The 21,491-nt window shown below is 51.6% G+C and overlaps 2 protein-coding genes across 14 annotated transcripts in view; one reads left to right on the forward strand and one right to left on the reverse strand.

The window, feature by feature from the left end:
• Window positions 1–17,972, forward strand: part of ANKS3 (ankyrin repeat and sterile alpha motif domain containing 3) — a 34,459-nt gene extending 16,487 nt beyond the window's left edge. For 4 of the 9 annotated variants that reach the window (XM_066275033.1, XM_066275031.1, XM_066275038.1 and 1 more), the window contains 11 exons: window positions 4,129–4,287; window positions 9,663–9,800; window positions 10,907–11,016; window positions 13,205–13,381; window positions 14,761–14,885; window positions 15,418–15,559; window positions 15,943–16,115; window positions 16,481–16,566; window positions 17,049–17,132; window positions 17,321–17,411; window positions 17,486–17,972. In XM_066275033.1, coding sequence (XP_066131130.1) covers window positions 4,129–4,287; window positions 9,663–9,800; window positions 10,907–11,016; window positions 13,205–13,381; window positions 14,761–14,885; window positions 15,418–15,559; window positions 15,943–16,115; window positions 16,481–16,566; window positions 17,049–17,132; window positions 17,321–17,400 — 1,274 coding nt within the window. In that variant the 3' untranslated portion in view covers window positions 17,401–17,411; window positions 17,486–17,972. Of the gene's footprint in view, window positions 1–244; window positions 413–4,128; window positions 4,288–9,662; window positions 9,801–10,906; window positions 11,017–13,204; window positions 13,382–14,760; window positions 14,886–15,417; window positions 15,560–15,942; window positions 16,116–16,480; window positions 16,567–17,048; window positions 17,133–17,320; window positions 17,412–17,485 lie in introns of those variants that run through there. The other 5 variants (XM_066275037.1, XM_066275032.1, XR_010731193.1 and 2 more) reach the window with 5 other exon arrangements.
• Window positions 17,973–18,127: 155 nt separating this feature from the next.
• On the reverse strand, window positions 18,128–20,880 carry NUDT16L1 (nudix hydrolase 16 like 1). 5 transcript variants are annotated; one of them, XR_010731191.1, is made up of 4 exons: window positions 20,591–20,875; window positions 20,185–20,515; window positions 19,394–19,616; window positions 18,128–18,421 (listed from the first exon to the last, which is right to left on the reverse strand). XR_010731191.1 is itself a non-coding variant. In XM_066274998.1 (4 exons), exons 1-3 carry the CDS (start codon window positions 20,738–20,740, stop codon window positions 19,395–19,397), a joined length of 633 nt encoding a protein of 210 aa, XP_066131095.1. In that variant the 5' UTR covers window positions 20,741–20,863; the 3' UTR covers window positions 18,128–18,421; window position 19,394. The 5 variants fall into 5 exon arrangements, 4 of the variants coding, with proteins under 4 accessions (XP_066131095.1, XP_066131093.1, XP_066131094.1 ...); XM_066274998.1 differs by having other exon boundaries at window positions 20,255–20,515; window positions 20,591–20,863; XM_066274996.1 differs by having other exon boundaries at window positions 18,128–19,616; window positions 20,591–20,876.
• Between the last annotated feature and the right edge of the window lie 611 nt (window positions 20,881–21,491).

Consider the following 21,491-nt stretch of genomic DNA (forward strand, 5'->3'; position numbering starts at 1 on the left):
AAGATCTCTGGTGCTTCTGCGTTTCACGGATGGGGCTTGGTGGCCTGGCTATGTGTGTGAGTCCGGTCCAGGAGCTCTCTTCTCCGCAGTGTCCAAGGACAGTCTCCTTAGAGGGTGGCCTTTTTTCTGGAGTGGGATGTATTTAGGCCAAGCATTATGTGTCCCTTCCCTGCCCCGTTTCCCGAAGGTGTCCTCCCCAGAGGGCCTGCTGCTCCTCTCACTGTTCCCTTGGGTCTGTGAGTGTTAAGTCACTCCCCTGTGCTCATGCTTCACTCAACCAGGATTCTTTTTCAGTATTTTTTCCCACAGAATGGACTCTGTCTTTCTGGGAGTGTCACTGGCCCTTCTTTCCCCCCGTCTCTCCTCTGTGTGGCTTTTCCTAGACCTGCTTCATTGCCTACAGAGAACAGAGGTGAGCAAGTCTGATATTTCTTTGCTGGAGAGGGGCGTTTGCTCCTCACAGGAGCAGGAACCTTGAAGTTGGTGGTGCTCTCTGCAGTTTTGGTCACGTTGAAAGTGTGGGATTTGTGAGATTCTCTCTGGTTCCTGCTGACTTGTTCAGCTTTGAGAGGACATGTTGGGAGGTTCAGATTCATGAGGCTGCTTTTTTCTTGGTTCCCCCTCCCTTGTACATTTATTTCTCATGACTCCATCTTCTGCTTGCCAGGACCGCAGTCTCCTCCTGATGATGTAGGTCCCGGAGTGAACGGGAGGGAGTTGGATAGAGAAAGGAGGGAGTGGCTCACTTGAGTCACTGGCTTGTGTTGGAACCTGGGTCAGTCACTCCCTGACATGCCAGGCAGGGAGAGTGCTAAGAGTTGAGAGCTCTTAATTCACACCTGAGTGAGCCTGTTACTTTCCCAGGGTCTGGCTCTGCCCAGCCCCCTTCCTAGCCTTGGTGGTAATGAAGGACTTAAGGACTTCTCCCTGTCTCCTCTCCAATTTACCAACTCCAAAACAAGATCATATCAGATAGGAGCCTGATATAAGTATATCCATGAATTTTGCCTTCTAAGTAGGACAAAATTTAGAAAGTTATGAAAAAACAGTAATGGCTGTGGGGCATTCGAGCATTTAAACTCAGATGGGCAGTGATTTGAAATAGTTCCCAAATCACAGCACACAGAGCCCCTGTGACACTTGTTTCCTGAGCCGTTGTTCAGATGGAGAATATAAAATTCTAAGAAGTTGTGTGTGATGTTTGCTGTATGTTTATGAATGGATGTTATTTATTTATATCTTCCACTTAGAACAAAATTTATTTCTGATTGTAAATATAATACATGCTTGTTAGTAAAAAAATAAAAAATCCTTCAAACCCAGACAATGAGAAAAATAAGAATTAGATTCCCCCGTTGTGACAGACATTTTCAGCTCAACCCATACTCAGCAAGCTTGATGCTCCCCCAGATGTCCCCATAACCCATCTGGTCAGTGGACTGGCCCATTATGGCTTTTTTTTTTAAAGAATTTTTACGATTTTATTTGATGACAGTTTCCGGGAAGCAAGATCTCAGTGGATTGAGAAAATGCTCCAGAAAATGGCAGTTTCACCACTGGTTTTATACTTCAGAATCAAAGGGGAAGACGTAAGGGGTTTACGTGAAATTGATTGGTGGAGGCGGGAGAAGGCAGAGCAGGGAGTCTTTGGGATTGGATAAAAAGTAAAGTGTCCCTGACCTGTGGTAGTGCAGTGGATGGAGTGTTGACCTGGAATGCCGAGGTCACCTGTTTTTTTGTGTGTTTTTTTTTAAAGAGGTCACCTGTTTGAAGCCCCACCTGCTCCTCTGCCCCTTTCTCTCTCTCTCTCTCTCTTTCTCCTCTCTAAAAATAAATAAAATCTTTTAAAAAAGTTAAACATATAGGCATATACTTTTTTTTTTTTTTTTTTACCTAGGCAGGTGTAGGATAGTTTAAGAGTTAATCATTATCATGGTAATAACAATGAAGGAAGTTGTGGTCTCTGGTGCCATGGTGCCTTGAAGGGTCTGGAAAGAGGAATTACCCTGACATTCCAAAGGTGTGCTATTCTAGATATAAAGGTAATAGATAGGCTCAGTTATAGTAAAAATTGACCTTTGTCAGGGAAGATTCTACCTACCATGACTTGCCTTTAGTTAAAAAGCTTTTATTTCATTGATTTGAGAGACAGAGGAAGGGAGAGAGAGAAGCATCAACTCTTTGTTCCACTTAGTTGTGCACTCATTGATTGCTTCTCATATGTGCCCCGACCAGGGATTGAACCTGCAACCTCAATGTGCCCGTACAATGCTCTATCCACTGATCTGCCCAGCCAGGGCTAGTTAGAAAGTTCATTTCAGACGTTCTGTGTGATTCCTTTAGGTCTCTGAGTTTGTAGGACAGCCACGTAGGCCTCCCTGGAGCTTTCAGGTTTAGTATGTGGCCCCTTTTTGTTCATACTTCCCACTTTTGGTCATAGATCAAAGGATGCATTGATGACCAACCTTTTGGTTGGATAATGTTCCATGGTGCTAGGAAGGCTCATTTCTAGGGAGTCTTAGTGTCAGCATTTTTCTTGTTGAATGATGGACCATTGGGGATGGGGCAAGACCATAACCTTGCATGGAAGTCAAGGCCACATTTTTCTCAGAAGTGAAAGGCAGGTAAATGGGAGACAGGTCCCATGGGCCTTCATTAAGAAAAACATTCTGGATCATTTAACCTATAAGCTATTATGATCCAAGTTTTTCTGTCTGCCTCACTTTTTTGTATTTTGCATTTATTTATAATTATTATGTTTTAAATTTTATTTATTTATTTATTTATTTTACAGAGATAGAGGGAGAGTCAGAGAGAGGGATAGACAGGGACAGACAGAAACGGAGAGATGAGAAGCATCAATCATTAGTTTTTCGTTGTGCACTGCGACACCTTAGTTGTTCATTGATTGCTTTCTCATATGTGCCTTGACCATGGGGCTACAGCAGACCAAGTAACCCCTCGCTTGAGCCAGTGACCTTGGGTCCAGGCTGGTGAGCTTTTGCTCAAACCAGATGAGCCTGCGCTCAAGCTGGCGACCTCGGGGTCTTGAACCTGGGTCCTCAGCATCCCAGTCCGATGCTCTATCCACTGCGCCACCGCCTGGTCAAGCTAAATTTTATTTATTGATTTTTAGATAGAGGCAGAGAGAGAGACAGAGAGAGAGAAGGGGGAGGAGCAGGAAGCATCAACTCCCATATATGCCTTGACTATCAGGCAAGCCTAGAGTTTTGAACCAGCAATCTCAGTGTTCCAGGTTGATGCTTTATCCACTGTGCCACCACAGGTCAGACGTATTTTGCATTTAGTGTAACATTTATTTATAGTTTAAGGGCATACTATTTACCTTGTCAGTTTTTATATAGTTGTCCATTATAGTTGACATTCAGTATTCTACTCCACCATCTTGGCCAGAAATCCCATTATGGCATTTCTTACAAGTGAAGTCCTGGGAAACATACTTTTCTTCTTTTTTAAAAAAGATTTTATTTATTGCCTGACCAGGTGGTAGCGCAGTGGATAGAGCGTCAGACTGGGATGCGGAAGGACCCAGGTTCGAGACCCCGAGGTCACCAGCTTGAGCGTGGGCTCATCTGGTTTGAGCAAAAAAACTCATCAGCTTGGACCCAAGGTCGCTGGCTTGACCAAGGCGTTACTCGGTCTGCTGAAGGCCTGTGGTCAAGGCACATATGAGAAAGCAATCGATGAACAACTAAGTTGTTGCAACGCACAACGAAAAACTAATGATTGATGCTTCCCATCTCTCCGTTCCTGTCTGTCTGTCCCTGTCTATCCCTCTCTGACTCTCTGTCTCTGTAAAAAAAAAAAAAAATTATTTATTGATTTTAGAAAGAGGCGAAAGAGAGAGAAAGGTGGGAGGAGGGGAAGCATCAACTTGCATTAGTTGCCTCTCATATGTGCCCTGACCTGGCAGGCCCAGGATTTCAAACCAGTGACTGCAGCATTCCAGGTCGGCGCTTTATCCACTGTGCCGTCACAGGATAGGCCAGACTTTTCTTCTTAAATTAAGAAAACCAATTATGATGATTTTCTTCCAGTTTACTCTGAGTATTAGTTAATTAGTCCATCACTGGGCAAATTATCTTAATTTTCATGTTTGACCCACAGAAAAATATGAAGATCTGAGCTCTTCAGATGAATCCTGCCCTGTGCCTCAGAGACAGAGGCCCTGCCGGAAGAAAGGCCTGAGCATCCACGAGGGGCCTCGGGCCTTGGCCAGGATCACGGCGATTGGACTTGGAAGCAGGACCCAGCCATCTTGCTATGGTGAGCATTCCACACTTCCTGATGGCTTTTTTTTTTAAGAAAGAGGGGAGAGAGAGAGAGAGAGAGAGAGAGAGAGAGAGAAAGAGAGAGAGAGAAGGGGGTAGGAGCAGGGAGCATCAACTCGTAGTAGTTGCTTCCCATATGTGCCTTGACCTGGGAAGCCCAGGGTTTTGAACTAGCAACCTCAGCATTCCTGGTCAACACTTTCTATTTTTATTTTTGTTTAATTTTTTTTTTTTTTTACAGAGAGTCAGAGAGAAGGATAGATAGGGACAGACAGACAGGAACAGAGAGAGATGAGAAGCATCAATCATCAGTTTTTCGTTGTGACACTTTAGTTGTTCACTGGTTGCTTTCTCATATGTGCCTTGACTGTGGGCCTTCAACAGACCAAGTAACCCCTTGCTCGAGCCAGTGACCTTGAGTCCAAGCTGGTGGGCTTTTGCTCAAACCAGATGAGCCCGCGCTCAAGCTGGCAACCTCGGGGTCTCGAACCTGGGTCATTCTGCATCCCAGTCCGACGCTCTATTCACTGTGCCACCACCTGGTCAGGCCAGGTCAACACTTTGTGTGTTGCACCATCACAGATCAGGCTCCTGATGGCTTCTTGACAGTGTTTTCATCTTGATGAGCAGATACAACTTTCAGGCTGCTGAAATATGGGCCACTGGGTGGAAGCAGCAGCTCAAAGACTCAAAATTAATGACAGTAATGGGAATAGATTAGTCAGTGGCTAGCTCTTGGGTTTCTGTTTATCCTTTAACTTTTTTACTTTTTTTTAGTGAGAGAGAGAGTGACAGACAGGAAGGGATAGAAATGAGAAGCATTAACTCATAGTTGCAGCATGTTAGTTGTTCATTGATTGTTTTCTCATATGTTCCTTGACCAAGGGGCTCCAGCTGAGCCAGTGACCTTGGGCTCAGGCCAGCAACCATGGTGTCATGACTATGATCCCATGCTCAAGCCAGGGACCCAGTGCTCAAGTTGGTGAGCCCATTCTCAAGCTGATGACCTCAAGGTTTCAAACCTGGGTCCTCAGTATCCCAGACCGATGTTCTATCTACTGCACCACTGCCTGGTCAGGCTGATTTTTCTTTTCATTTGGTTAAAATTACAAATAATAGTTGCAGAGAATGTAGCTAGGCTCCAGATTTCATTCATCACATAATGGGTCAGCTAGTGCAGGCACTGTGTGACGTTTGAGCCCACCCTGTCTCTGGCCACATCACCTGGGCATGCTACTTAACACATTTGCCTGCTTGAAGTGGATGTGCCTCTGGGCCAGGCCAAGGAATGACTCTGCTCTTGCTCTTTTCTCCAGGTGATGGATTTGATGCTCAAAGCCTTCTGAGAGTTGTTGCATGGTACACTTGGTGGGCTAAAATCCCAGACCCCGTTCCCAGATATCCCGAGTTCATTCTCAAATTCTCAGCTCCTGAATGTTGAGTGCCGTCCTCTTGGGGAGTGCAAGAGGCACCAACAGTTCTTGGGGCAAGTTGGGTTTTATGCTCATTCTCTTGCTTTGGCCTGACCAAGTGATCAGGCTTATGTACAAGTTACATCTTTCTTTGATGTCTGTCACCCATCAGTGACCAGGCCAAGGGTCTATCGGGCTGGGTAGGTGGGCTCCTCTCATGAATAAACACCTCTCTGGACCTGTGGTGGCGCAGTGGGATAAAGCGTTGACCTGGAACACTGAGGTCGCCGGTTCGAAACCTTGGGCTTGCCCGGTCAAGGCACATATGGGAGTCGAAGCTTCCTGCTCCTCCCCCTTCTCTCTCTCTCTGTCTCTCTCCTCTCTCTCTCAAAAAAGAAAAAACAAACAAAAAAAAACACCTCTCTGAAGCAACCAACTTTCCCAGTCAGAGGAGACCTAATTTCAGTTAAGAGTATGCAAGTAACTTATTTCCTTTTTAGACCCTTGAGTGGAGTTCCCTGGGTGGGAACTCGAGGCCCACCGTGTCCTGTTGTCCTTGAGGGGTGGGCTGACGGGGCCTCTGGGAAAGGCCTGCCCTCAGCCGCTGGCAAGCTCCTGCTGCAGGTGGGCACAGCTCGTGTCTTGTCTGGTGTGCTTATTAAAAGCTTATGGCTCTAGGACATTTGGCCAAGTTGTTTTAGTTTTGAGTGGCAGAGTCTTCCTGTTGAGTCCCTGCTCCCTGACCCACTCTGAAATGTGCTAGGGGCATAGGAAGGATGTCTTCCCCTGGAAATGGGGTGTAATTAACCTGGCAGCCATCCAGCATGCTTTTTATTTTTTTATTTTTTTTATTTTTTTATTTTTTTCTTTCTTTGTATTTTTCTGAAGCTGGAAATGGGAAGAGACAGTCAGACAGACTCCCGCATGCGCCCGACTGGGATCCACCCAGCACACCCACCAGGGTACAACACTCTGCCCACCAGGGGGCGATGCTCTGCCCCTCTGGGGCGACGCTCTGTCACGACCAGAGCCACTCCAGCGCCTGGGGCAGAGGCCAAGGAGCCATCCCCAGCGCCCGGGCCATCTTTGCTCCAATGGAGTCTCGCTGCGGGAGGGGAAGAGAGAGACAGAGAGGAAGGAGAGGGGGAGGGGTGGAGAAGCAGATGGGCGCTTCTCCTATGTGCCCTGGCCGGGAATCAAACCCGGGACTTCTGTACGCCAGGCCGACGCTCTACCACTGAGCCAGCTGGTCAGGGCCCAGCATGCTTTTTAAACCTGACCTGTGGTGGCTGAGTGGATAGAGTGTTGACCTGGGATGCTGGAATGTTGAGGTCCTCAGTTTGAAACCCCAAGGTCTCTGGCTTGGGCGTGGGCTTATTGGCTTGAGTGCGGGTTTGCCGGCTTGAGCATGGGATCGCCAGCTTGAACACGGGATCATCAACCAGATCCCAAATTCTCTGGCCTGAGCCCAAGGTTGGTGGCTTGAGTGAGGGTTACTGGCTTGGCTTGAGCCCCCTATGAGAAGCAATCAATGAACAACTATAGTGAAAGCAACTATGAGTTGATGCTTCTCATATCTCTCCCCCACCCCTCTTTCCCTGTCTCCCTTTTTCTCCCTCTCTCTCTCAAAAAAAACCACGGGTTTTTTTCCCCTAGTCTCAGCCCCCTTTACCCCCCTGCGAGGCACAGCGCCAGGGTCCACGGGGCCTTCCCGCGCAGCCCCACCACAGAAGGCCACTCACCCCCCCCAGTCCTTTTTTATAATGGAATTCTTTCAAGTTACCAAAATAATCCATGAGGAAGCCCGTTTCTACACAGTTCTCTCTGTGCCCCCACAGAGAAGGCTAACCGGTCTTCACCAGAACAGAGGTGGGAGGAGGCTCTTGATTGTGGGCCTTCAGGAGAGGTTTGTGGGGTTTTTCTTGCAACTTGAGATATTTAAATTTTCTATAGGTATATATATTGTTTGTCAACAATTTAAAAATATTTTTGAATGATAAATGTGCAGATTGTGAAAAGCCTCGATAAATGCAGAAAGGTATAAAGAAGAAAATAAGTTAGATTTGGCCCTATCAGCCAGTCTGTTGTATGCAGATAAAGTACTTTCTGTGGCGAAGGGGCCGAGGCAAGGTGGGAATGGAACTTTCTGGATAGTGTTACGTTGTTTTCTTTTCTTTTCTTTTTTTAATTTTTATTTTTAAAAAAAATTTTTTAAAAATTCATTTTAGAGAGGAGAGGGAGAGACAGAGAGAGAGAGAGAGAGAGAGAGAGAGAGGAGAGAGATAGAGAGAGAGAGAAGGGGGAGGAGCTGGAAGCATCAACTCCCATATGTGCCTTGACCAGGCAAGCCCAGGGTTTCGAACCGGCGACCTCAGCATTTCCAGGTTGACGCTTTATCCACTGCGCCACCACAGGTCAGGCTACGTTGTTTTCTTGTAGGCAGATAAGTTCAAAGGTTGCCTAATTTGCTATTTCTATAGTTAATTTTAACCCAGGGCCTCCAACTTTGCAGCTCAGCCAGATCTATTTTTTGTGTTTATTTATTTATTTTATTAGTATTATTTTTTTAGTTTTTTGGGTTTTTTAATTTATTTATTTATTTATTTATTTTTTCTGAAGCTGGAAACGGGGAGAGACAGTCAGACAGACTCCCGCATGCACCCGACCGGGATCCACCCGGCACGCCCACTGGGGGCGAAGCTCTGCCCACCAGGGGGCGATGCTCTGCCCCTCCGGGGCGTCGCTCTGCTGAGACCAGAGCCACTCTAGTGCCTGGGGCAGAGGCCAAGGAGCCATCCCCAGCACCCGGGCCATCTTTGCTCCAATGGAGCCTTGGCTGCAGGAGGGGAAGAGAGAGACAGAGAGGAAGGAGGGGGGGGTGGAGAAGCAAATGGGCTTCTCCTATGTGCCCTGGCCAGGAATCGAACCCGGGTCCCCCGCACTCCAGGCCGACACTCTACCGCTGAGCCAACCGGCCAGGGCCAGGTTTTTTGTTTTTTTTTACAGAGACAGAGAGTCAGAGAGAGGGATAGACAGGGACAGACAGACAGGAACAGAGAGATGTGAAGCATCAATCATTAGTTTTTCGTTGCGCATTGTGACACTTGAGTTGTTCATTGGTTGCTTTCTCATATGTGCCTTGACCGCGGGCCTTCAGCAGACTGAGTAACCCCTTGCTCGAGCCAGCGACCTTGGGTCCAAGCTGGTGAGCTTTTGCTCAAACCAGATGATCCTTCCCTCAAGTTGGTGACCTCGGGGTCTCAAACCCGGGTCCTCCACATCCCAGTCCAACACTCTATCCACTGCGCCACTGCCTGGTCAGGCTTTTGTGTTTTTTTATATTGAAAGGTATTTAAAAAAATTTTTTTAATTGATTTTAGAGAGAGGAAGGGAGGGAGACAGACAGAAACTCTGTTTCTGTAGGTGCTCTGACCAGGGATCAAACTGCCAACCTTTGTGTATCGGGGCAATGCTCTAAATAATTGAGCCATTAGGCCAGGACTGACCAGACCTGTTTTTGCCTGGGGTTGACTGACGTGAAGAGGAAACCCTTAGATGTCTGTGTTGAGAAGTCGTAGGGACCGGGCAGACCGTGTGTGAGACTGGATGCTTCTGGGCAAGAGGGACACCTAGTGGTATAGTTTTCCTTGCTCAGGAGTCTGGAAGCACAGCTTACCATTCGCTGCTCTCTGCATTTGGAAAAGAAACAGTCTGGTGCGGGACAGGACACACGACTGGTGTTTCTCAACCCCTCGGAGCCTGTGCCCTCCCCTGCCAACTGCACACAGCAGTATGTCCAGGTTACCATGGCGAGTGGAAGAGATAATGGCCAGGAAGATACAAATGTCCTTCCTGCTTGCCCTCCGAGGTCCCTCCGAGAAGGTGGTCATATATGGAAGGAGGAACTTGTCTTCCCTTTTGTATTTGTGTGGGTTTATGTGTCCCATTCTGTCCACAGAGCAGGTGCCTCCACGAGGTTATGTTACCTTCAACAGCAGTGATGAGAACCCCCTGGGAGGCAGGGGGCTCTGCTACAGGGATGTCACCTCGCCCATCAACGACCGGGATGTGGAGAGCAGCAGCAGCAGCAGCCGGGGTACGTGTGCCACCCCCACCCCATCCCACATGCCCAGCCAGGGGCTTTGTCAGGATTAGAATTCCTGTGTGCCCACCCCCACCCATCCTGCCAGGGCTTGGGTGCTGTAAGGAGTCTCTCCAGTAGAGATGAAACAGTGCAGGACATAGGAGGCCTGGCTTTTTTCTTTTTTTAAAATTTTTTCACAGAGACAGAGACAGAGAGAGAGACAGACAGGAAGGGAGAGAGATGAGAAACATCAGTCCTTTTGTTATTGCTCCTTAGTTGTTGATTGATTGCTTTCTCATATGTGCCTTGACCGGGGGGCTACAGCAGAGTGAGTGGCCTCTTGCTCAAGCCAGTGACCTTGGGCTTCAAGCCAGCAACCATGTGGTTACGACTATGATCCACGCTCAAACCAGCGACCCTGCACTCAAGCTGGTGAGCCCGTGCTCAAGCTGTATGAGCCTGGGTTAAAGCTGGCAACCTTGGGGTTTCGAACCTGGGTCCTCCATGTCCCAGTCTAATGCTCTATCCACTGCACCACTGCCTGGTCAGGCAAGGCCTGGCTCTTTTGAAAAGAGACACTCTGGCCTGGGCATAGGAGAAAAGCTTCCAGCCCTGTGTTTCCATGTGGGATCTGAGAGAGTTCCAGGCAGGTTTAGCTTTTTTTTTTTTTTTTAAGATTTTATTTTAGAGAGAGAAGGAAGCATCAACTCCCATATGTGCCTTGACCAGGCAAGCCCAGGGTTTCAAACCAGCAACCTCAGCATTCCAGGTCAACGCTTTATCCACTGCGCCACCAGAGGCCAAGCAGATTTAGCTTCTTGATTGGTGAGCCCTCAGGGAAGTCTTTGTTCTAGTATATATATCATTCATTCAGCAGCTGCTTCCTGAGTGCCCTGGGTGCCAAGCATTGTTCTGAATGCTTGGACTTACCAGCGAGCAGAGCAGACAAAAGCCCTGCCCTTGTGTGTGGGGGAGGGCTCAGGCCAGGCAGGCACGTGAGACAGAACACAGTTGATTAGGGAGTTAGTGAGCCAGTGCCCTGGATGAAAGAGCTCAGGCTCTGGGGAGTCCCTTGAGTGAGCCCCAGAGTCAGTCGTCTTGGTCTTCCCCATTGTCAGAAGAGCAGGCCTTGTGCGCCCACCGCGGGGCTGTGCAGAGCAGCAGCAGTAACGAGGGCCTGGCAAGAGCCCCAGGAGTGAGCAGCGAAGCCTCTGTGGAGAGCAATGAGGTAAGGCCTCCCCTTATTTATGTCTCATTGCCCCGCCTTTTCGGTGTCATGGGGGATGCTGAGAGTTGGTTTGAGATGGGCAAGTCTCATAACAAGGACTTAAGACATGCCTGTGCTGTGCTGTGACGCACAAGGTCTGGGCCACCCTCTAGGAGAACTGCCTGGGTTTAGGTGACCTCCGTGGAAGGCAGGTGGGGGAGTTTCAGATCTTACCCACCCTCTGAGGGCAGTGGCACAGACTGGGAGTAGAAGCTGGAACCATGGGACAGAGAGCAGTTTGGGTGCAGTGAGTCAGCTATGAGTCCTTCAGTGTTACTTTATTTTTTTTAATTTTTTAAAAATTATTTTTTAAATTTATTCAATTTAGAGAGGAGAGGGAGAGACAGAGAGAGAAGGGGGGGAGGAGCTGGAAGCATCAACTCCCATATGTGCCTTGACCAGGCAAGCCCAGGGTTTCAAACGGTGACCTCAGCATTTGCAGGTCGACGCTTTATCCACTGCGCCACCACAGGTCAGGCCAGTGTTGTGGTTGTTGGATTTATTTAGTAAGGTATTTATTTGTCCATTTCACAGCTTATTAGTAAGAACTGGGATTTGAACCCAGTTCTAGCTGACCCGGGGCTCGTGCACTGGTCCTGTACACTTTCTTTTTCTTCCCATTCTTATACCCCTTTCTCCTTTGCCAACCAGCAGCTTATTCTCTACATTTATAGATTTGTTTCTGTTTGTTTTCTGGGAGTTCATATATAAGTGAAATCATACATCTTTCTTTGTCTGACTTTTTTCTCTTAGCATAATATCTTCTAGGTTATCCATGTTGTTGCAAATAGCAATATTTCATTCTTTTTTATTGCTGAATAATATTCCATTGTATCTATATGTACCATTTCTTCTTTATCCATTCATCTGGGTTTTTTGTTGGTGGTTGGTTTGTTTTTAGAGAGATGAGAGACAGGAAGGGAGAGAGGGAGGAGAGAGATGAGAAGCATCAACTCATAGTTGCTTCACTTTCACTGTTCCTTGATTGTACATCTGTCCCTTAACCAGGGGCTCCAGCTGAGCCAGTGACCCCTTGCTCAAGCCAGCGACCATGGGGTCATATCTGTGATCCCGTGCTCAAGCCAGATGAGCCTTTGCTCAAGCTGGCAAACTTGGGGTTTCAAACTACGGACTTCAGTGTCCCAGGTCAATGCTTTATCCACTGTGCCACCAACAGTCAGGCTCCATTGTTTAGTTGAATACTTAGGTTACTTTGATATCCTATTAGTAATGCTGCAGTGAACATAAGGGTGCGTATATCTTTTCAAATTAGTATTTTTGTTTTCTTCAGATAAATACTCAGAACATGGAACCATTAGATCATGTGGCAGCTCTATTTTTAATTTTTTCAGAAATCTCCATACTGTTTTCCATAGTGGGTGTACCAATTTAAAGTCCCACCAGTAGTTCATGAGGGTTCCCCTTTCTCCATATTCTCACCAACCCTTATTGATGTATTGCTGATAGCCCTTCAACAAGTGTGAGATGATATCTCATTTAATTAATTTATTTTTGAAATACTTTATTGATTTTACAGACAGGAGAGAAAGGGGAGCATGGAATGGGAAGTATCACCTCATAGTTGCTTCATGTTAGTTGTTCATTGCTTGCTTGTTGTATGAGCCTTGACCAGGGAAGCCCAGGGTCTCAAATTGGCAACCTTGGCATTCCAGGCCGAAGGTTTATCCACTGCGCCACCACAGGCCAGGCTATTTATTTATTTATTTTTAGTAAGAGAGACACAGACAGGAGGCTAGAGAGATGAGAAGCATCAGTTCATAGTTGTGGCTCCTTAGTTGTTCACTGATTGCTTCTCATATGTGACTTGACCGGGTGAGGGAGCTCCAGCTGAGCCAGTGACCCCTTGCTCAAGCAAGCGACTTTGGGCTCAAGCCAGCGACCTTGGGCTCAAGCCAGCAATCATGGGATTATGTTGATGATCCCACACTCAAGCTGGCAGCCCCACACTCAGTCTGGTGAGCCTGTGCTCAAGTTGGCAACATTGGGGTTTTGAACCGAGAACCTCAGCGTCCCATGTTGCTGCTCTGTCCACTACACTACCACTGGTCAGATTCATTATGGTCTTAATTTGTATTTCCCTTATGGTTAGTCTTTCAATGTTAATTTAAACAAACATCTCTTGCCACAGGATTCAGATAATGCACACAAAAGCTCATTTCGCAAACAAACTAAAAGTTACATGAAGACCAGAAATCGCTACAGCAGCAGTGACAACCAGTGGCCTCCCAGCACTGGGACTTCCAGGGAAGCCTGTTCCCCAGACTCTATCCCCCAGACTGAAAGGTTTCCCTATTCAGGACCCCAGGTAAGACCCTTTGTGAATCTGGTAGTTACTGTTAGAAAGAGAGCACTTGCTATAATTTGTGAGGCATTTATTGTGACTCAACTCAGAGTTTGTCTACTCAACATCGAAAGCCCTCTCCTTGGAGGACATGTGTTGAAAAATTTTGCAGGGAAATGTTTTTACTTATTTTTAGCGAAGAGAGACAGACAGGGATAGACAGGAAGGGAGAGAGATGAGAAGCATCAACTCATTGTAGCACTTTAGTTGTTCATTGATTGCTTTCTTATATGTGTCTTGACTGGGGGGCTCCAGCTGATCCAGTGACCCATTGCTAACTGAGTACAGATTTCAGTGGCCATAGACCAAAAAGAATACAGACAACAAACCCCAAAGAGGGGGGAGAATTGGATCTGTAGAGTTGCCACATTAAAATGTCTAGTTTTTAGGCCCTGGCCAATTGGCTCAGTGGATACTGCATCAGCCCAGCATGCAGATGTCCCAGGTTTGATTCCTGGTCGGGGCACATCTGCTCACTTCCCCTCCCTTCCCCTTCTCTGTCTCTTGCCTTCCCATAGCCATTGGTCTCAAGTGGTTCGAGTGTCCGTCCTGGGCACTGAGGATAGCTCAAGTTGGTCCGAGCATCCTCCTCAGGCACTAAAAATAGCTCAATTGATTGAAGCATTGGCCCCAGACAAGGGGTTGCCAGGTGAATTCTGGTTGATGTGTATGGGGGAGTCTACCTTCCCTCCTCTCACTTAAAAAAAAGAGAGAGAGAGAGAATCTTGAAGGAAGAGAAGTGATTCATCATTCACAAAGGAATCTCAATAAGATTAACAGCTAATTTTCCCATCAGAAACCATGGAGACTAGAAACACATTTGATGACATATTCAAAGCAGTGAAAGAAAACTAACCAAGAATGCTATATCCTGCTGGCTCACCAGCTTGAGCGCAAAGTCACCGGCTTGAACCCAAGGTTGCTGGTTTGAGCAAGGAGTCACTGGCTCGGCTGGAACCCCCACTCCCACCCTGCCCCCATCAAGGCACATGTGAGAAAGCAATCAATGAACTAAAGTGCCACAACTCTGAGTTGATGGTTGTTAGCAGTCCTGCCCTACAGGAAATGTTAAAGGTATCTTTCAGGCTGGAATGAAAAGATAGTAGACCACCCAGGCAGAGAGAAAGAGTGAGGGGAGGCTTGGGCTCTCTATAGTCAAGTCACTGTCCCTCTGCTGAACTTGAAGGGGGTCAGCAGAGCTCAGCTCTCCCCCTTAAAAGTGACCTCACAGAAACACACTTCACAGGAGAAAAGTGGCTCTGCCTTGTATAGTGGGCCTAAGTTTGTCGCCATGTCTTTGTGACCTGCCCATCCTCTGATCTGCCCTGGCCTCTGCCCTCTAGGACCTTGCCACGCTACTGGAACAGATTGGGTGTCTGAAGTACCTGCAGCTGTTCGAGGAACAGGATGTGGACCTTCGAATCTTCCTGACCCTCACTGAGAGTGACCTGAAGGAAATCGGCATCACGTGAGTCCAGCGAGGCCACGTGTGGCTGCATGACCCTGTTTCAGCCAAGTTCTGGAGCCTGCTGATGTGGCAGCTTCCCAACTCGGGGTAGAAAGAGCAGGGCCAGCCGTCCTCCCTCCATTCCTACAGCTGCTCCTGGCCTAGGTGCAGATGGCGGGGTTCTGTGGCTCCCCACGCTGGCCCAGCTGACAGCGCTACATTCAGGGCACCCAGACAGTTTCTGCCTGTGCCCTTCTGTGCCTCCTGCATTGGCAGATGGTCATCCATAGCCTGGAGCTGGCCGGCTGAATTCCATTTAGTGAAAGCAGCAGCCCAGCTGGGACGAGGACCAGGTAGTGGGGGCAGCCCCCGATGAGGTCATCACTGCATACAGCCCTTTGTTTCTGTCCTCTGCTGCGGGACTCCAGGGCCACTCTCCCGCTTCAAGGCTGGGATCTTTCTTAGGGTAACCATCCTGATGAAAGGACGGTCCACAGAACTTGTAAGCACATGGCAAGTGCTGACCCGAGTCCTTCTCTCATTTCCGCCTCAGCTTGTTTGGGCCCAAGAGGAAGATGACTTCTGCCATCGCCCGCTGGCACAGCAGTGCCCGTCCCCCGAGCGATGCCCTGGAGCTGGCCTATGCCGACAGGCTGGAGGCTGAGATGCAGGAGCTCGCCATCCAGCTGCACAAAGTAGGTGGGGAGAGCGGCGGGGGGACGTGCAGGAATGGCAAGAGGGGTGTCTGGAGATACGCCTGCGGAGGCCACAGTGGGTGGCAGGACAGGAGGGCAGGAAGCTCTGCAGCTCCTGCCCTGAAGGGGAGAGGCAGACAGTCCCACAGGAAGAAGGCTCAGGAAGTTAGGAACATCCGGTAGGTCAGCTGGATGCAGGAGACAGGGTGAGGGCAGAGGACACCAGAGTGCTCACAGGAAGGGACCCAAAGCCGGAGGAGCTCTGCCATTGCAGGAGAGAGGGACAGGGAGACACGGAGGATGGGTTGGGTCGGGTCTCAGCTGTAGGCAAGATGCCTCCTGCACCCTCGGCCCACTTCCCATCTCCCCTCTCCCCCCTCCAGCGCTGTGAGGAGGTGGAGGCCATGCGGGGCCAGGTGTCCCAGGAGCAGGAACTGCGGGCCGTGGTGGAGGGCTGTCTCCTGGAGCAGGACGGCGCCCGCAAGGCTGTCCTTGCCCAGCTGCAGGAGACCTGGGCCGCTGCCCAGGACGCTGCTCTCATCCTGGACCAGCTGCGGTGAGCAGGCACCTGCACCCATCCCAGTTGCTCCAGTCCTCACCCAGGACTCGCCTTCAGGGTCTCCTGGGGTTCTCCCTGCTGCCCCTCCATCCCACCCTGCCTGATTTCCCTGCAGAGTAGACCAGGCAGAAGGGGAACCCTGAAAATCTGCATACTGCACCCAGCTCTTGGGCAGAGAGCTTGTCAATGTGGGTGGGTGCCTGAGGGGTTTGCCAAGCCCGGAAGGTGGCTGCGGGGACAGGGCAGAGCTCCACCTCCCACTCGGGGCGGGGGGAGGGTGTCTGCCATCCTTGCCCTCTGGGGCCACGGAAGGGAGTTGCCAGGCCTCTGCCCTCACCGGCACTTGGTCTTGTGTCCTGCAGAGCCTGTCAGGCTGAGCTGTCGGCCCGAGTGAGGCAGGACGAGTCCCCTCTCAGAGCCACCCTGTGCCCAGCCCTCCCCACAGCTGGTAAGGAGAGCAGCGTCCCGGGCCAGGACTGGGCAGAGGGTCCCAGACTGGGTTTGACCACTTCCCTCAGCAGTTACCATACTCCAGGCTCCCTTGCAAACACAATTTAGGACTCTAGGGTGAGGGCACCCTGCCCTCCCTAGCCCATTTTTTTTATTCTGTCCCTCCTGGTGGTGGGAGGCAGAATCCTTGGGCCGTGGCTGACTGCTCCCAAGACCTCAAGTGACTTCTGCAGCCTCCAGCTGGAGCCCAGGCTGGGCCCATCCCAGGGCCCATCCCCACAGGCCATTGAACCTCACACTTCTATTCCTGGGACTAGGCCCTGAGCAGCTGTTGGTGCTCTGGCCAACAAGCAGAACACATTTTGATGTAACGGGTCATGTAGGCACTGACAGTTGGTGGGTCTGGTCAGAGCAGCTCAGGACAGAGGCAGGGCCTGTGAGCACACAGACCCCAGGCTCACCCCGCTGTCTGCCCCCCAGACTCCAGAGGCTGGCAGGCCTCCCTGCAGTCCCTGAGCTTTCCCGAGCTGTCAGCAGCATTGGAGGATCGGGTCCATGAGATGGGTGAGTCTGGGAGGACCGCCAGTGACCCTGACCCCCCACCCAGGGACCAGACACAGAGGAGCAGAAAGAAGCCTGTTTGCTCAGACCCCTAGGGCAGCCCCACGGCAGCCTGCTGACCCTCCAGGTCATCTGTTCCTTGTGTCCCCCAGGGCACCCCTTGTTCTCACTGCTCCTATCCTCATCCTCAGGGCGAGTGCTGTGCTCAGTGACCCAGGGCTTGGAGAAGCTGCAGCTACTAAACAGGAAAGAGAACTGGCGGGAGCCTTAGTCTGAGGGACGGTGAGTGTCAGCTGGCCCCGGAGCTAAGCTGGGACAGCAGGGTCCGCTGGGAACTGAGTGAACGCCCACTTCAGTCCTCCCTTTCTCTTCTCAGAGTCTGACGTCGGGTGACTGATCCACCCTGAAGCTGTGTGCCCAGAAGACAGGAGGGCAGGAGCGGGCAGTTGCAGTAGCCCAGGCCACATGGGCCAGAGGACCGGACCGGCCCGCCTGGGAGTAGCGGGCAGAGAGGCAGGACTGGGCTGTGGCTGGTGCCAGGCGGCAAGGCCCTCCTAGAGGCAGGACGAGGGCCTCGCCCAGAATCCGCTGGTAAGGCCCACCACAGTCAGGGTCTTGGAGAGAGTGTGTCCATGTACACTGCAGATGCCACACTTGGGTCTGCCCTGATGGGTGAGGACTGGGGCACCTGGGTGGCATATGTTACTTGCTGGAAAATAAAATTTAAGATCAGCTTATAAGGGGCTCAGTTCCAGTCACACAACATGCAGTATTGGCAGACGTAGGAAAGCCACGCCAAGACCTCCAGCCCCAGTAACCTGCTGGGGCCCAAGCCGCCCCTGCCAGGACAGAGAGAACACTGCTTACAGTGAGGCTGACCTGGGGACCCTGCCCCACCGGGCCCTGCAGCTAGGGCCACTCTCTCAGCCCTGTTACTCAATAGAAGACACCTGGGAGCCAAGCGCCCCCCCCTCAAGCCCCAGAAACTAAGAGAGGAGCAAGGTATAGGTATTTTATTTACAAAGCGAAGTGCTTTTGCCCAGTGTGGCTGCTTCATCGAGGCTGTGAGGTGGAACAGACGCCCAGGCTGGGCTGGGAGCACCACTTTCCGTAATAGGCTGGGCAGGCACTGCAAAAACTTGCCAGCAGCTTTGCTGAGAATTTTGGGAGACATAGGGCCATAGAGGAGACTGTGGGTGGTGACTGTCCTGCCTGTGGTGGCTCTGCTGTTGTCGTTCTGCATATTCGGCGGGTATTTCCAAACCATCCCCAGGAACTGCCTGCAGACCATACTGGGAGTGGAGAAAAGGAGGCTTTCAAAGCACAGGCAAGAGCAGCAGCCTGAGCCCGAACAGTCAGAGCCACCAGGATCAGAAGAGGCCTCTTGGGGACCGTTTCAGCACAGAAGCCCCCAACCAAGCCAGTGGCCCAGAGAGGTCTGTGGTTGGTAGTGTCACGTGTAAGTGGGGAAGTGGACAGCAGCCCCACCGGAGACATGAGGACTGCAGCAGTTTGACTTTGAATGGTGCCCAGTACTTTTGGACCCGGCCCTGTCCTTAAGTCTCCAGGTAGTGGGAGAAGAAAGGGGATGCCCTTCTGTGCCCAGCCCTGGGCATGCAGTCGGGACCAAAGAACAGAGTAGCCAAGGAGCCACTTCACTGTCCCTTCAACAACTCCATCTACAGCTGGGCCATGGCCCTGACTGTCCTTGGGGACCAAGCCCCAGTGGGGTAAAGTGATTTTGAAGCTTCATCCATAGTTCACACAGAAAAGGAAATTAACCAATTAAAGCAAACAGCCAAAATGAATAGTACAGCACCCTACCCAAACCGGCTCTTCTCTAGGCCCTGGGGCTGGCACAGAGGGCAGGAGCAGGAATGGGTCAAGTGTAACAAAGGCGTCCTCGGTGAGAACCACTACTCCCTGGTCTGAGTGTGTACCTACCCACTTGGGGAGTCAGGCAGCGTCAGGGCCTCCACCAGCCCATGAGACTCAAAGAGGAGGATCTGAGCCCCAAGTGGGTGAGAATGTCCTGAGTCTAGAGAGCCAGGCCCAGCACCACAGGCCACCCACTGACCAATTGTACAGAGCCCAGCTAGCCCTGTGACTGCCCTAGGCAGTGGAGATGATGGGATGCCCATTTGCCCCGTGCAGTCAGAAAGGGTCACAAACACACTAGAAAACACTCCCACAGAATTTCAGGGCCCACTCAGCCCATGAGCACAGACAGCCAGGGGGTGACAGACACGTGGTACAGGAGCCACCTCAGGAAGAAGATGGGAGCAGCTTCTCCAGGGCCTTTTTCTGCTTCTCAGTAGCTGCAGCCACAGCCTCAGCCAGCTTCTCTTCGGGCATCATCTTGAGCGCCTTGAGGGCGAAGAGGAGCTGGTATTTGGCTGTACTGATGAAGGCGTTGCTCAGGAAGTTGGGAAAGCCACCAACTCGGTCCTTCTGGGTGTAGAGTGGAACTCGCACAAGACCCAGCACCTGCACAAAAAGAACAGGGTTGGAGCCAGGCCCCACACCAACAGCACAGCCCTTGCAGGTGGGACCTGTGAACTGCTAGGCCAGGGAAAGGAAGCCGGGTTGCCAAGGACAGCCCGCTGCTTTGGAGTGGTGCAGCCCTCCCCTCCCCAAGCGAGTTTCAAGGCCACCTCATGCACATCCTCTACATCCTCAAGTTCCAGCCTCATTCGCTGGCACAAAGCCCTCCAGTCCGCACCCCATGCTCCACTTCCAGCCGGTGAACCCCAAGCACACTGTCACTCCTGGCACCTCCAGCCCGTAACACCTCCAAATCACAAGAGCCTTCAGCCCCCGCACAGTGAGGTCCCAACCTCCTTCATTACCAGCCCGACAAGTCCCCTTTTCAGCTCTTCAATTTCCCACCACCTCGAGCAGGTCCCGCACCATCCCAAATCCCAACCAATCCCACTCCCCACTCCCAGGATTGGCAATGGCAGGCAGCAAGGCAGATGGAACACAGCCCCGAGGGGGCCCCGGCCTCCCACCCGCACCTCAGCCCGGCAAGGGGACCCTCAAGAGGACGTGTTACCCATCGATGCCTTCCGCGGGGCCAGAGCCAAAGCCCGGGGTGGGGGGCGGGGCCCGGGCGGCGGCCCCACCTCCAGGCCGTGGTCGCGCGAGTGCACCGCGCTAATCTCCACGGCGTGCAGCTGCTCCAGCGTCAGCTGCCGCGCGTACAGGTGAGCCACGACGCGGTGCGGGCCCTCGGTCAGGTGCGAGCTCAGGTAGTCGGCCTCGGTGAGGCGCAGGCAGCCCAGACCCAGGCCCAGCACCCGGTTCAGTCCGTCCTCCAGGGACCAGAAGCGCCGGTCCACGAAGCCCCCGGGGAAGCCCAGCAGCCCGTCGAAGCGCATCTGCATCTACAAGGGAGCGCCGGGTCACGGGCGCGGGTCCAAGCGGCGCCCCGGCCCCCGTCCGCCCGCCCGCGTCCTCACCAACACCGAGAAGCGCATGGGGATGCGGCCGAAAAGCTGCCCGGGGTTCGCGGCGTACAGCATGGCGTGGCACGAGTGGCTCCAGCCCGGCCCGAGGCGCATCGCCTCCACCCGGCTGATTTGCTTTAACTCCGGCACCGCTGCGGACATCTTGACTCTGCTCCCGGCACTCGGGGCCCCGCCTCTTATGTGCGTACGTTGACCCGCCCCCGCAGCACCTGACCAATCCACAGGCAGCGTGCCCCTCTCCGCCAATTGCAGATACGTATCGGGACCGAGCCCACCATGACGCGCCGACACGTCGTTGAAAGGCGCAAAGGGCGTGTGCAAAGGGAAGACAGGTGCGCCCCTCAGCCTGCACCCAATAGCTGCGAACTCCGAGCGGTCGCTCAGCCCGTGGCACTAGAAAACCACAATTCCCAGGATGCAACGTGCCAGCCGCGCTCTTGGAGGTCCGAGCTAGACCTCCGGGGCTAGGGACTTAAGGCTTCAGGCCTGTTGAGCGCGGAGCCTGCAGGCCGGGGACGGTGAAAGATCGGGGTTCAGACTGCCCGTCGAAAAGAAGGCAGCACGTTGCCCTTGGCGAGGCCGAGTCGCGAGCCCTACCCTAGCGCATCCTTGGGCACGTGGACGCCTCCTGCCTCCCCCAGAAGGACTCTGCTTAGTCCTGCAACCAGAGAACACAACCCTTCCCTGCAGGCACACCAACCCCACAGTCCTGGGCACCTACAACCCGCGAAGTACTCCAAAGGTCACTGCTGCTCTACCTGACTGCATAACAGCACGAAAGAAGGGCCTGGTGGGGCTCCAACTGCCCCCCAGTCCGAGTCCACGCTTAGCCCTGAACTGCGGTGGATAGTGCCCTGGGGCTCCCTACACTCAGTTGGCTAAGGCCTGAGTG

This window comes from Saccopteryx bilineata, chromosome 4 (assembly GCF_036850765.1).
Source record: "Saccopteryx bilineata isolate mSacBil1 chromosome 4, mSacBil1_pri_phased_curated, whole genome shotgun sequence".
In the NCBI taxonomy this organism is placed as follows: domain Eukaryota; kingdom Metazoa; phylum Chordata; class Mammalia; order Chiroptera; family Emballonuridae; genus Saccopteryx; species Saccopteryx bilineata.

Coding starts and splice junctions, on each gene's coding strand:
- NUDT16L1 (XM_066274996.1), bottom strand. CDS start 20,740: ATGTCCGCAGCGGTGCCGGAGTTAAAGCAAATCAGCCGGGTGGAGGCG. Junction 20,516..20,590: donor CCATGCGCTTCTCGGTGTTG/GTGAGGACGCGG, acceptor GCTCCCTTGTAG/ATGCAGATGCGCTTCGACGG. Junction 19,617..20,184: donor CCCGCGGAAGGCATCGATGG/GTAACACGTCCT, acceptor CTTTTTGTGCAG/GTGCTGGGTCTTGTGCGAGT.